The 13,691-nt window shown below is 40.8% G+C and overlaps 1 protein-coding gene across 7 annotated transcripts in view; it reads left to right on the forward strand.

Moving 5' to 3' along the window:
* MCOLN2 (mucolipin 2) overlaps positions 1 to 13,691 on the forward strand; it is a 73,134-nt gene that overhangs the window by 36,446 nt on the left and 22,997 nt on the right. For all 7 annotated transcript variants that reach the window (XM_023208490.2, XM_023208507.2, XM_023208514.2 and 4 more), the window contains 3 exons: positions 2,169 to 2,322; positions 9,580 to 9,664; positions 9,769 to 9,865. In XM_023208490.2, coding sequence (XP_023064258.1) covers positions 2,169 to 2,322; positions 9,580 to 9,664; positions 9,769 to 9,865 — 336 coding nt within the window. The remainder of the gene's footprint in view (positions 1 to 2,168; positions 2,323 to 9,579; positions 9,665 to 9,768; positions 9,866 to 13,691) is intronic.

A 13,691-nucleotide genomic window follows, 5' to 3' on the forward strand; every position in this document is an offset into this window, starting at 1 on the left:
CCAGCTTCTGAAGCTACATTTCCACACAAAAGAGTTTCCTATTTTGACTTTTTAAAAAAGATTTATCTTTTTAATTTATCACTTCATACCTACTGCTTTTGGAAAATTACCCCAGATCAAGTAGCAAGAGTAGATTTTTAATCTCAGAAGGCTTGATGAAAGCTTAGTATAAAATCAAAGATTCCAGCCTGGCATGGTGACTCATGCCTGTAATCCCAGCACTCTGGGAGGCTAAAGTGGGTTGATCCTTTGAGTCCAGGAGTTTGAGACCAGTCTGGGCAACATTGTGAAACCCCATCTCTACAGAAATAAATAAATAATAAAATAAATAAATAAACAAACAATCAAGGATTCTGTGGCCTTAATTGTGATGTTTTAGCATTAATAACCCTAGCTGAAACTTAAGAATATGGAACATAAAATAGTTGTATCTAGACAGGTCTGAGAAAGCAGATTTGTAGACTTGAGAAATAATTTAGGAGGCCAGGTGCAGTGGCTCAAGCCTATAATCCCAGCACTTTGGGAGGCCGAGACGGGTGGATTACGAGGTCAGGAGATCGAGACCGTCCTGGCTAACATAGTGAAACCCCGTCTCTACTAAAATATACAAAAAAACTAGCCGGGCGAGGTGGCGGGCGCCTGTAGTCCCAGCTACTCGGGAGGCTGAGGCTGGAGAATGGCGTGAACCCGGGAGGCGGAGCTTGCAGTGAGCTGAGATCCGGTCACTGCACTCCAGCCTGGGCGACAGAGCAAGACTCCGTCTCAAAAAAAAAAAAAAGAAAAAAAAAATTTAGGAAAGAGAAACTGTTCCTGTTCTTTTCCATTCATTCAAAAAACATTGAAGTATCTAATATGTAGCAGGTGTTATTCCAGACATTGAGGATGCAGCAGTGAATAAAACAGACAAAACACCTTCCTTTATAGAGCTTGATTCTAGAAGGAAGAGTTAGACAAAAAGAAGTGAAATATGTAGTATCAAATGCTGGCTCCCTGAGAACACCACACAAAAAACATGTTGATGAGCAAAGCTGAGCTTATTACTTAGAGTGGTAAGGGAGATGCTGTATTGATCAGATGCCATATTGCCTTTGGTAAGGAGGGAGTCCTTTAATGTGAGGGGAGCTTGATTAGAATTAGATAAGGATGATGATATAATAATTTAGGACTGATGAACCTGGCAAGGTGAGGATTGGGGAGGCAGTTTCAAAGAATCTTGGAGTTGTTTTCAGACAAAATCTTCCAATTGATATCTATTTCAATGAGTTTTTTGGATGTTCCTGAAATAATACAGGGACTTTTATGGTCCAGGGCAAAAATTTTCAGCAATAGTAAAGTCATATTAATGAAGATAGAGCTAGTAAAGCCCTATTAGTGCAGAGAGCCAACAGTAAAGCCATGTTAATGTAAGCTCAGGTAAGCTAATGTTGGTTCATGTGAGTCATTGATGTAAGCTGTGGAGTGTGGATGGCTCATGTCCTCAGTAGATGTTAGAAAGTAATAACTGCTAAAGAGTAAAGCAGGGAAGGAGATGTGAAGTGCCTGGGTGTGGTGATAGATGTTTGTGATTTTCTTTCTTTATTTATTTTTTACTGCATTTATTTTATTTTTATTTGACAGGGCATAATTGTACCCAGTATATAGTTATGGGTTACAATGTGATGTTTTGATGTATGTTTGCAATTTTCCTTGGCTTAGGGAGGGAAGGCCTCATTGAGGTGTGGAATTGAGAGCTGAAGGAGTGAGTAAACCCAGCGGCTATGTACATGGGTCTCCAGGCAGAGGGAACAGCAAAGGCCAGAGGCAAAAATAGGCATGTGAGCTCCAGGAAGTGCCTGGAGGCCAGTTCAGCTTTGCGGGGGGGGGGGGGGGGGGGCGGGGGAACCACGGTACGGGAGTAGGAGATGAGGTCCTAGAGATAAGGCAGGACCTTGGCTTTGGCTGAGTGAGGTGGGAGCCGTCCATCACCATGTTTAGTTTCGAGTTCTGTGAGGCAGTGTCTTGCTGAACAACCTGAGAAGATTTCTTTGTAGTATTTTAAATCGGGAAGTTCTATTGAGGGACATGATGTAAACAATACAAAGTAACTAAAAGTACATTCTATATGCTATAACCTCTGATCAAAGTTTTAAAAGGTCATATGTGGTTTTTATTTGACTATTTTTTAATAGTATCATCAGCTAAAGGACATTACCCTGGGGACCCTTGGTTATGGAGAAAATGAAGACAATAGAATTGGCTTAAAAGTCTGTAAGCAGCATTACAAGAAAGGGACCATGTTTCCTTCTAATGAGACACTGAATATTGACAACGACATTGAGCTCGGTAATGCAGTGATAATTTCATGATGTGCCTTTATCGTCTTCTGGTAAGAGCAAAAATGCCCTCATGTGCTAGCAACCCAGATGGAACAACTTTGCTTTAGTGATAGCTAACCTGTCAGGGGCTGACACTCCAACATTGGCCTGCAGAGGGGCTTTGGCTCAGGAAACTGTGGGGTTGTGGCGATGGGACAGGGACAGCATTTGTGGATCTATTTAGAGCAACTCAAAAGATAGTTGGTTTTGGGGTATATTCACAGGTCCTGTTTTTTGGGTTTTTTTCCCTATGAGGGGATGATTAGGCTTTTTGAAAAAATGGTCTGTATGTGTTAAATGAAATAATATATGTAAAGATGCTTTGTACACTTGTTTTTATAATTTGTAAAATACAGAAATGCTCTTCAAAGGTGAATTATGATTAGTAACTCATTTTCTGTCTTAGGAGATCCCTTGGCAACAAGTTAATGGCTAATCAAGTCGAATTGTTTTGTGCTATTTTGTTAAGCATTTAAGAGCATACTGTATGTAAATGTGAGGTGTTTGGCTTAAGACTTTTTGTTTTTTAAAATATTGTTTTATTATTGTATTGTTTTGTTATTCACTCAACAAACCTCTGGTGTGTAGTCATCATGTCCAGAGCACTCAGTTTTATGTGCTGGGGTTGCAAAGATTAATCAGTTGTGGCTCCTCAAGTACTAACAGTTCAGGAGTAGGGATTCTACAACAGTTTAAATTTAGAATGCTTTTATTAAAATTAGAGCTTCACATTGATGAGTTCATTTGATCGTACTTCCTATAATCTGATCTTAAGGTGCCTTGATGACACAACAGGAGAATACCCTATAAGACAGAGGTTTTAATTGTTTCCATAGGCTGCTCGCTCAGAATCTCTTCATGAGTAAATGTGTCATGTGCTCTTGACTCTGAAAGAACCAGCCCATAAGCCAGCACATGTGGTATCTGGCTCCCACGGTGCTTTCAGAGACCATCTAGAGGAGAGTTACCTGGTTCTGTAGCTGGCAACATTGAAATGTCACATGTCACTTGTCTTATCCTGGAAGCTTCTGCTAACCTGAGATCTATTTGGTAGTCCACCTACAGGGGCTAACCCTGTTTTAATCTTTTACCTGGGTGATCAGCTATGCTCTTCCCTGTAGGTGATTCCAGTAACTGTGACAGGAGGACTTGTCCTGTTACCCTCTGTTTCAAGTAAGCCATCTGTCCCTTGTCCTTTTAAAAATATGTGACTCTAATTGGATGTACCATACAGTGGTTTCCCAGTGATTCATATACTGTTTTTCTCAATTGATTTTTCTTGGAAAATTGATTAAAGAAATGTGGCCAAAGTCATATCAGTGGCTAGATAGCACTGGCAATGCTGGAAAACAGGATTTATTTCCTGCCCATTGGGCAGTCTTTCCCTTGTTCATTTCATTTCTCTCAGAATATGGACTATATTTAACTAAATGTACAGAGGTTGGTTATTAATGAGTTTATTTTAACAGAGATTGCTTAAATATGTTAATTGTATTCTTTGACTTATTAAATATAGCTTGTCAAAGAGAATCTTCTGACATACCCAAAAGGTATAATGAAGATTCTTCAAATATGTGATACTAGATTTTAGGCCCTCTTTCCTTGGATACATTGAAGGAAGCCTGCAGATATAAATAAGATTGAGTTTGACTTCATTCATTTGGCACTATAGTTGATGTAGGTGAATTAGCAGAAACTGTTCCAGATTAACTACTCATGAATTTTGCACTATCTTTACTATTATGGGAATCATCCTTCAGTGTTCTAAACACAGATATTTGCCTACACGCCCAGCTTTCCTGGCGGGCTTATATTTAGCTGCACAGCTGATTGTGTAGATCAGGATTAGTGTTCCCCTTAATTTATGGTAATGGGTATATCCCTCCTGGTTCTGTCTCGAGAACTACAGCTTTCCAGGTCAGCGTCATTGGGAGGACTGTTATGAATCCTGTCAAAAATTGTTTGGCCGGGCGCAGTGGCTCATGCCCTTAATCCCAGCACTTTGGGAGGCCAAGGCGGGCGGATTACCTGAGGTCGGGAGTTTGGGACCAGCCTGACCAACATGGAGAAACCCCATCTCTACTAAAATTACAAAATTATCCAGGCGTGGTGGCACATGCCTGTAATCCCAGCTACTCGGGAGGCTGAGGCAGGAGAATTCCTTGAACCCAGGAGGCAGAGGCTGCGGTGAGCCAAGATTGCACCATTGCACTCCAGCCTGGGCAACAAGAGTGAAATTCCTTCTTGAAAAAAAAAATAACATTTGAGTAACTAACTTTTTAATATAGTGTTTCATTTTCTGTAATACAATTTTTGAGTGTCTTATATTCTTTTCCGCATGTTCTTAGCATGAGACATTATGACCATTTCATCATTTTTCCTGCTGTTTTAAGAACAGCAGGAATCTACCCTCCCCCTGAAAGGATTATTTCTTTGGCTGGAGTATTCTGTGAGATTCATATTCATTTGAGTTATGAGGCTGTTACTGTAGATATCAGTTTATTCCGCTTGAAGTTTGATGTTTTATGTAGGGCTTTTGCTATCTTGAAAAAACAAAACAAAACAAACAAACTCAGTTTTGTTGCTACCATGTGTTTGGCGGCCTCGGCCAGACTTCAGAGAGTTCTGAATGAGTATTTAAACAAGTGTAACCCTATAATTACAAAATCACACAAAATTTGAACAACCAAACAGACTTTTATAAGGCAAATTTTACAAATAGTGTAAAATTAACTAACAGAATTCTGTTCAATTTCTGTGAATCTAAGATACCATTTTTTTGAAAGACTCATCTGCTTTAGAGATGCTTAAAAGTAAAAAAAGTTGCATCTTAGAATAAATGAAATACAGGAGAAAAAGGCCTAGGACAGTGTGTGGCACAGAGAGCTCAAACGTGTTTCTTCTTTCAGAATATAGTTGTTGACTCAGATCAGTTTAACTTTTTTTTTTTTTTTTTTAACTTCACCTTAGAATAAGAATGTTAGAGGTAGGAGGACCTTAAATATCATCATATTGACCTTTACAGTTGCGGAAACTGATGCTCAGTCAAGGTAAGCAACTAAGTCATGTAATGATTTAGTGACAGTAGGTCTTTCCTACTGAAAACCCAGCAACATGGGCATCAGCTGGGAGTTTATGAGAAATGCAGAATCTCAGGCCATGCCCTAGAGCCACTGAATCCAAAAGTGCTTCTTAGCAGCAAGCTCCCCAAGTGGTTCACACACGTTAAATGTTTGAAGGACTGGTTCAGTGATCTCCAACTAAAGATCTTTGACTTCACATAGACAACTCTTTTTACTGACTTCATCCAATTCTTCACTGTCCATCACCACCTCCTGCCTTCAGTGCCTTCTGGATCCTACTTAGAAATCTTTGTGCATCAATATCACATTACAAAAGCTGTCAGAATGCTTGCCTCTCCTCCCTTCTCAACTGGATCCACTCAATCACCATTAGTCCCCAGCCTCTTCCATCCCTGTGTCCAGCTGATGCTTACTGGAGAAGTGTGCCAGATAGAAAGAACACCCTCATCTTCTTGCCATCATGTCTTCAAAGCTTCTTGCATAACTTCCTTCCACTTATTTTCACCCTTGTGTTACAAAGGAGTACAGAGGTGAGACCACAGTTAAAACCCTCACCAGAGCAGCAGGACCCACTCCTTTCAGTTTCCGAGGAGTTGTGCCCTTTCTCTAGAAAGGTGTACCCAAATTTGCATCTCAAATCCAAACTTCCCTGAGCTCCATGCTCCTCATAGATCCAACTGACCATCTGACAACTCCGCTGTGTTGCCTAATAGGAATTTCAAAACTGCTGTGTCTAAAACAGAACATTTTAAGCCTCCCCGATCTCCCTACCTACCCTGTGGCCCAAGCTGTTTCTTTCTTAGACTTCCCGATTTTGAAAATGATACCAACATTTTCATATCATACTGTAATAACCTTGGTTATTCAAGCCCTGTACTTGAAGTGGTCAGTTTCCCCATTTTCACTGCCACCATTGTCATCCAAGCCACTACTTGCTTAGATGGTCTCCCTGCTTCTGGTCTTGCCTCTAGCAGCCTCTTCCCTGCCCTGCAGAAACCGCAGTGGTAAATCAGGTCATACCTCTTCCAGGCTTAAAAATCATTAGTGGCTTCCCATCCCATTTAGAATAAAATCCACAAGTCCTTGTAGAAACTAGCCTCCTGCCTGCCTCTCCAGACCCCTGTCCTCACATTTCTGTTGTAGCATCCTTGCTGTTTGTTGAGCAAGCCAGGCTCTTTCTTGCTTGGAGGCCTTAGTGCTTGATTTTTTTTTTTTTTTTTTTTTTTCCTATTTGGAAATCTATGCAGAGCTGGTTCTTTTTCCTTTTAGGAAAAAGGTTTCAGTTCAAACATCTTTTGCACCTTTAAAGTCATTCCCTAACTATCTTTCCTAAGGTGGACTCTCCCTCTGTATTAGTCTGTTCTTATGCTGCTAATAAAGACATACCCAAGACTGGGTAATTTATAAAGGAAAGAGGTTTAATTGACTCACAGTTCTGCAGGGCTGGGGAGGCCTCAGGAAACTTACAATCATGGTGGAAGGGGAAGCAAACACATCCTTCTTCACATGGTGGCAGGAGGGAGAAGTGCAGAGCAAAGTGAGGAAAGCCTCTTATAAAACCATCAGATCTCATGAGAACTCATCCATTATCACAAGAACAGCAGCATGGGGGTAACTGCCCCCATGATTCAATTACCTCCTACTGGGTCCCTCCCACGACATGTGGGGATTATGGGAACTACAATTCAAGACGAGATTTGGTTGGGGACACAGCCAAACCATATCACCCTCTTAGTTATTCTTGTTCACTTTATCTTCAAAGTACTTCTCATACTGTGAAATTATCTTGTATATATTTTTGCTTATTGTTATTTCCCCCACTAGAATGTGAGCTCCATGAAGATGGTGACCGTGTCTGTCGTAATTGCTTTAGCTTCAGTGCCTAGCACAGTGCCTGGCTTTCAGCAAATATTTACTGAATAAACGAATGAGTTGAGTACGGAGCCCAGGTCTTTGATGTTCTTCTAAAATATGTGCTCAGAGGTCAACCTCCTCGGTGCACTGGTAAAGCTCAGGCTCTAGAACCAAGCACAAGTAGATTTAACTTTTGGATAGCGAGTAGCTACCCATATGACCTTGAGGAAGTTTCTTGGCCTCTCTGGACCTTGGTTTGTTCATTTGTGAAATGGCAGTAATAGTGCCTATCACACAAGATTGCTTTGAAGATTAAATGGGATGATGCATTAATTGAGATAACATATAAAGTACAGCACAGTGTCTGGTATGGAGTTAAGTGCCCAATATGTTTTTGTTATTTCTGTCATCAGTCTTTTCCTGCCTAAAAACAAATTTCTTTTGACCAACTGCCCTCACTGTACTCATTAAGGTCTAGTCAGGAAAACCAACATTGAATTGTTTTCTGACACTAATACTCCATCTGCCAAACACAGGGAGACACATTGTCTGCAAATGTCTTTTAAAAATATTATGTCTATTGAGTTGTCTGTTCAGCTCTGGGCCCTGTTTTGGGCTCAGGACATCTAATTTTCAGTGAACATAAGTGTATCCCATGTATCAGGACATATTTTGAGTGCCAGCTAGATGCTAGGCAGTGGGCGTTTAGCAAGGTGCAACAAAGTTGTGCTCTTGATCTCAAAGACCTTATACTCTAGTTGGAAGGATAAATAGGCAAATTAAGAGTTGCAGTTGTGGAATAACACTTTTAAAGAATCAGCCAGTGAGTTTTCCAAGATTCATGGACACCTACTAGGTGCCAGGCACTGCACAAGGCCCTGACTTTTCCATTTCAAAGTCAGCATGGAAGGGGCAGCAACAGCCTGGGCGAGGGTCCCCCATGCTGGTTTCATACCAATTCTGTCACTAGGTTTCTGTGGCCTTGAAAGGTGCTTGTCTTTAGAGCTTCTTGTTTCCTGCTCTGTAAAACAAAGGTGTTAGCCTACACAATAATGAGACTAATTTTTATGTGAGGTTCTTGGAATCATTCTTCTATCATTTACAGCTCGTAATTTGTTTTTACTTGAACACAACCTGTGTTCTTTTTCTTTCTCTTTATTTTTTTTACTTTGAAAAAGTGCCAGACTTACCAGAAAAGTTACAAAATAGCACAAAAATTTCCTGTATACCCTTCATCCAGATTTCCCCAATACTAACTTTTTTTTTTTTTTTTTTTGGAGATGGATTTTGCTCTTGTCGCCCAGGCTGGAGTGCAGTGGTGTGATCTCGGCTCACTGTAACCTCCGCCTCCCAGGTTCAAGCAATTCTCCTGCCTCAGCCTCTTGAGTAGCTGGGATTACAGGCGCCCACCACCATGCCCGGCTAATTTCTGTATGTTTAGAGAGACAGGGTTTCACCATGTCAGTCGGACTAGTCTCGAACTCCTAACCTCATGATTTGCCCACCCTGGCCTCCCAAAGAGCTGGGATTACCGGCATGAGCCACCGCGCCTGGCCAGTACTAACATTTTATCACATTTGCTTGATCATTCTTTCTATGCATAAATATTTCTCCTGGAGGTGCAGACATGCTGTTCCTTTGCCCCTAAATACTTCAGTGTGCATTTCCCCAAAAAGAGAACATTCTCCTGCACAACCACTATACAGTCCTCAAAATAATGAGTTAACATTGGTACAATACTGTAATCTATAAACCCTATTCACATTTCATAAATTTTCCTAATGTTCTTTATCATAAAATGAAAACTGCACTCAACTCCAGGATCCTATTCAGGATAACATCTGCCATTTAGTTGTCATGTCAAGTCTTTTTAGTCTAACATTTCTTGGATTTTGTTTGTTTAACTTTTATGGTATTGATACATTTAAAGAGTAGAATGTCTCTCACATTGGGTTTTTCTGTTTCTTCATGACTAGATTGGGGTTATACATTTTTTGGCAGGAATACCACACAAGTGATGTCATATGCTTTTCGGTTCCTTGTATCAGGAGGTACATGGCTGTTTATCTCACTATTGTGATGTAACTTTGATCACTTGGTTAGTGTGGTGCCTGCCAGGTTCTCCACTGTGAGGTTACTATCATTTTTCCTGAATAATTGGTAAGTATTTTCTAGGGAGATACTTTGAAACTCCCTAAGTAACCTGCTTCTTGTCACACTTTTGCCCACTAGTTTTAGCACCCAATTCCTGCCTGAAACAACCATTTCTTGTTCTTTCATTGCCCTAGATTGTGTTCACTTAGACCTTCAGGACCTCTCCAGGGACCCTCCGGACTGGAAGAACTCATCATTCTTCAGACTGGAGTTTTATCGGTAAATACATTTTAAAGTGTTATTCCCCAAGAGATGAGGGTGGGAGAAGGATAATAGTGTAGTAAGATTATGACAAGTTATACCTTTCAATATATTTTATTCAGGCTCTTACAGGTTGAAATCTCCTTTCATCTTAAAGGCATTGACCTACAAACAATTCATTCCCGTGAGTTACCAGACTGTTATGTCTTTCAGAATACGGCAAGTATCTTTGTTTTAGTATCCACTTCCTTTTATTTTTCCCTACGCTTTTTGTTGATGCAGGGTATAAAACACAGCAGCCTACAGATGTGTTAAATGCAGTCATGTTTAAAACAGATGTAGTGATACAATATGGTACTTTTTTTTTTTTTGGAGACATAGTCTCGCTGTGTCACACAGGCTGGAGTGCAGTGGCGAGATCTCAGCTCACTACAATCTCTGCCTTCCAGATTCAAACAGTTCTCATGCCTCAGCCTCCCGAGTAGGTGGGATTACAAGCATGTGCCACCACACCTGGCTAACTTTTTTGTATTTTTATTAATAGTAAAGACAGGACAGAGTTTTGCCACATTGGCCAGGCTGGTTTTGAACTCCTGGCCTCAAGTGATCTGCCCGCCTAGGCCTCCCAAAATGCTGGGATTACAGGCATGAGCCACCATGCCCAGCCTCATTATGGTATTGTTGATCCAGAGACCATTACTTCTGAAGATGAAGCAAACCCTTTTCAACTTTTAAAAACTAAGTTTCTACATTGAAAAGAAGAGCTTAAACAATTGGCTTTGACTTTCTACTCTCCTAATACATTTTTAAAATTGTTTATGCCGGGTGCAGTGGCTCATGCCTGTAATCCCAGCACTTTGGGAGGCCGAGACAGGCGGATCACGAGGTCAGGAGATCGAGACCAGCCTGGCTAACACGGTGAAACCCCATCTCTACTAACAATACAAAAAAATTAGCCGGGCGTGGTGGTGGGCGCCTGTAGTCCCAGCTACTAGGGAGGCTGAGGCAGGAGAATGGCATTATCCCAGGATGCGGAACTTGCAGTGAGCTGAGATCGCGCCACTGCACTCCAGCCTGGGCGACAGAGCCAGACTCCATCTCAAAAAAAAAAAAAAAAAATTGTTTATGAAGGTGTTTTAAATGTCTATAGTGCTCTTCCCAGCTTTAGAGGAAGGTCTTTGCAAATGTTGTAGCAAATGTTTTCAAACCTCTAGGCATAAACTGCTCCACTGATGGGAAGACCAGTCTGCAAAGTAGCAGTTGTTTCTCTTTTTATTTTGGGAGGGGGTATGTATGTATAGTAGAAGAGATGGTGCACTTTTATGGGGAAGTAAGCTGCCTTCTCATTTTCATAGACTTTCTTTCTCTGTCCTTCTCTCTTTCCTTCTTTTTCTCCCTCCCTCCCTTTCCTGTTCCTTAAGGGACTAAACTGAATGCCTAGCTGAAAGTTGTATATACTGTTCTTTAGCAATTCAGAAGAGTGTTTCATTCAACTATCAATAAATACTTAATGAGTCCTTACTATGCACCAGGCATTTTGCTATGCCCTAGAGGCACAGTGGCCCTCAGGAAAGCTTACAGCCTGGTGGGGAAACAGAAAAACAAGTAAATGAAATGAAAGTAACTACTGATTGTGATATGTGGTAAGGAGGAATGTCTCCAGCTGCAAGCTCTCTGGGGTGGGTGAGCCAGAGGAGCACTGGGAGCATCTGCAGGGATGAGGGAAAGGCAGGAGAGGAGCATGGAGTTTGGTCTGCAAGGATGAGGTCATTGATGACTTTGTCATGATATGGTCAGAAGTGTGGGTTTAAAAATACTGGCTTTTCATTTTTATTTTGTTCTTTGGGCTTCTATCTGCTTTGAGAAAAGCATTTTAGGGGCTCTCCTGGAGGAAACAGAGACCTTGAGTGCCAGTGCTAGTGAGGGTTTAGTCATAACTTACAGGTATAGAAATGAAGATGGTATGGTTTAATTCTCGAACCTCTGGTTTGAGTGTGTGATCTTCTTGGGCAGACTTGGCTTGTGTTCAGAGACAGGCAGGTGCATGTGGATTTGATCACCTACATATCCGCTCTCCAAGCTCTGCCAGTGAACTTTTTGGTTTTCTTAATGTGTTCACCCTAATAAGTACTTGGCATCTATCACTTATAAACTGTAAATGATTTAAATGATTGATTTAAATTTCATAAGGTAGAAGATTGAGGGCATTTGGACATCTTAAGTTCAGCCTGCAGTCTTGGAGCAATCTTTGTTCTTTCTAAAAGCATTGTATGTAGCTCTTGAAACAAATAGAAAAATAATTTCTAGCCTAACAAAAACTAGAATTTCATACGCAAAGAACTAAATTGAAGGAAATGCTTTTAAATTCAATTCAGAATAATAAATTAGATCATTGTGCTCTTTCAAAGATTAGTTAATTTTGATTTTTATTCCTAGGACTGTTTGTCTGTTTTGCTCTAGGATTTCTCTGAACCAGATATCTGATATCCTGTATTTAGTAAAACTTCACATATTAGCCCTTTCAATCGTATTTGTTTCATTAATAACAGAAAGTTGTGAAGAAATCCTGTGATGTGATCATTTTCATTGGTATAACTCTCTTTGTTGCCTTAATTTATGTCTTTATTGTGAGTTCCTTAGCCTCTAATTGCACTTGTGTTTGTTTTTTACAATTTTGACTTAAAACCTTCGTACTAGAGGACTGACAGATTTATATAGCACCATTCCAATACTGGAGTATTCTGAATTTGATTATAAACTTACCTGTACTGTTGAGTTTTATGCTTTCACATGTTTTCATGATCATAATTATTGTTTGTTTCCAGTTTTAGTGCTCCCTCAAGCATTTCTTGAAAGGCTGGTCTAGTGGTGAAAATTCCCTCAACTTTTGCTTGTCTGGGGAGGTCTTTATTTCTTCTTCACTTCTGAAGGATGGCTTTGCTGGATATAGTATTCTTGACTGACAGGTTTTTTTTTTTTTTTTTTTCCTTAAACCCTTTGAATATATCATCTCATTCTCTCCTGGCCTGATGCTTTTCTCTTGGAGCTTTTTTTTTTTTTTTTTTTTTTTTTGAGACAGAGTCTCGCTCTGCCATCCAGGCTGGAGTGCAGTGGCACCATCTCCGCTCACTGCAAGCTCTGCCTCCTGGGTTCACGCTATTCTCCTGCCTCAGCCTCCCAAGTAGCTGGGACTACAGGCCCGCCACCATGCCCGGCTAATTTTTTTGCATTTTTAGTAGAGACGAGGTTTCACTATGTTGGCCAGGATGGCCTCCATCTCCTGACCTCGTGATCTGCCCGCCTCGGCCTCCCAAAGTGCTGGAATTACAGGCATGAGCCACCACGCCCAGCCTACTTGCAGCTTTTAGAATTGTCTCTGTCTTTGACTTTTGACAGATTGATTATAATGGGCCTTGGAGAGAATCTTTTTGGGGTGAATCTAATTGGGGATCTTTGAGCTTCCTGGATCTGGATGTTCATATCTCTCCCAAGACTTGAGAAGTTTTCAGCTGGGTTATTTGAAAAGACCCGTCTTCAAGTTCAGAAATTCTTTTTATTTTATTTATTTATTTGTTCTGAGACAGAGTCTCAATCTATTGCCCAGGCTGAAGTGCAGGGGTGTGATATCAGCTCACTGCAACCTCTGCCTCCTAGATTCAAGTGATTCTCATGCCTCAGCCTCCCCAGTAGCTGGGATTACAGGTGCCTGGAACCGCACCCAGCTAATTTTGTATTTTCTATTAGAGATGCTGTTTCACCATGTTGGCCAGGCTGGTCTCAAACTCCTAACCTCAAATGATCCACCTGCCTTGGCCTTCCAAAGTGCTGGGATTACAGGCTTGGCCACTGCACCCGGCCAGAAATTCATTCTTCTTTGCTCGATGTAGTCTGTTGTTGAAGTTCTCAATTGTAATTTTTTTATTTCACTCATTGAGTTATTCAGCTCCAAGATGTTTGTTTGGTTCTTCTTTATGCTATGTCTCTCTGTTGAATTTCTCAATCAAATCATAAATTATTTTCCTGGTTTCATTGAATTGCTTGTATT

Source organism: Piliocolobus tephrosceles, chromosome 1 (assembly GCF_002776525.5).
Source record: "Piliocolobus tephrosceles isolate RC106 chromosome 1, ASM277652v3, whole genome shotgun sequence".
Lineage (NCBI taxonomy): Eukaryota > Metazoa > Chordata > Mammalia > Primates > Cercopithecidae > Piliocolobus > Piliocolobus tephrosceles.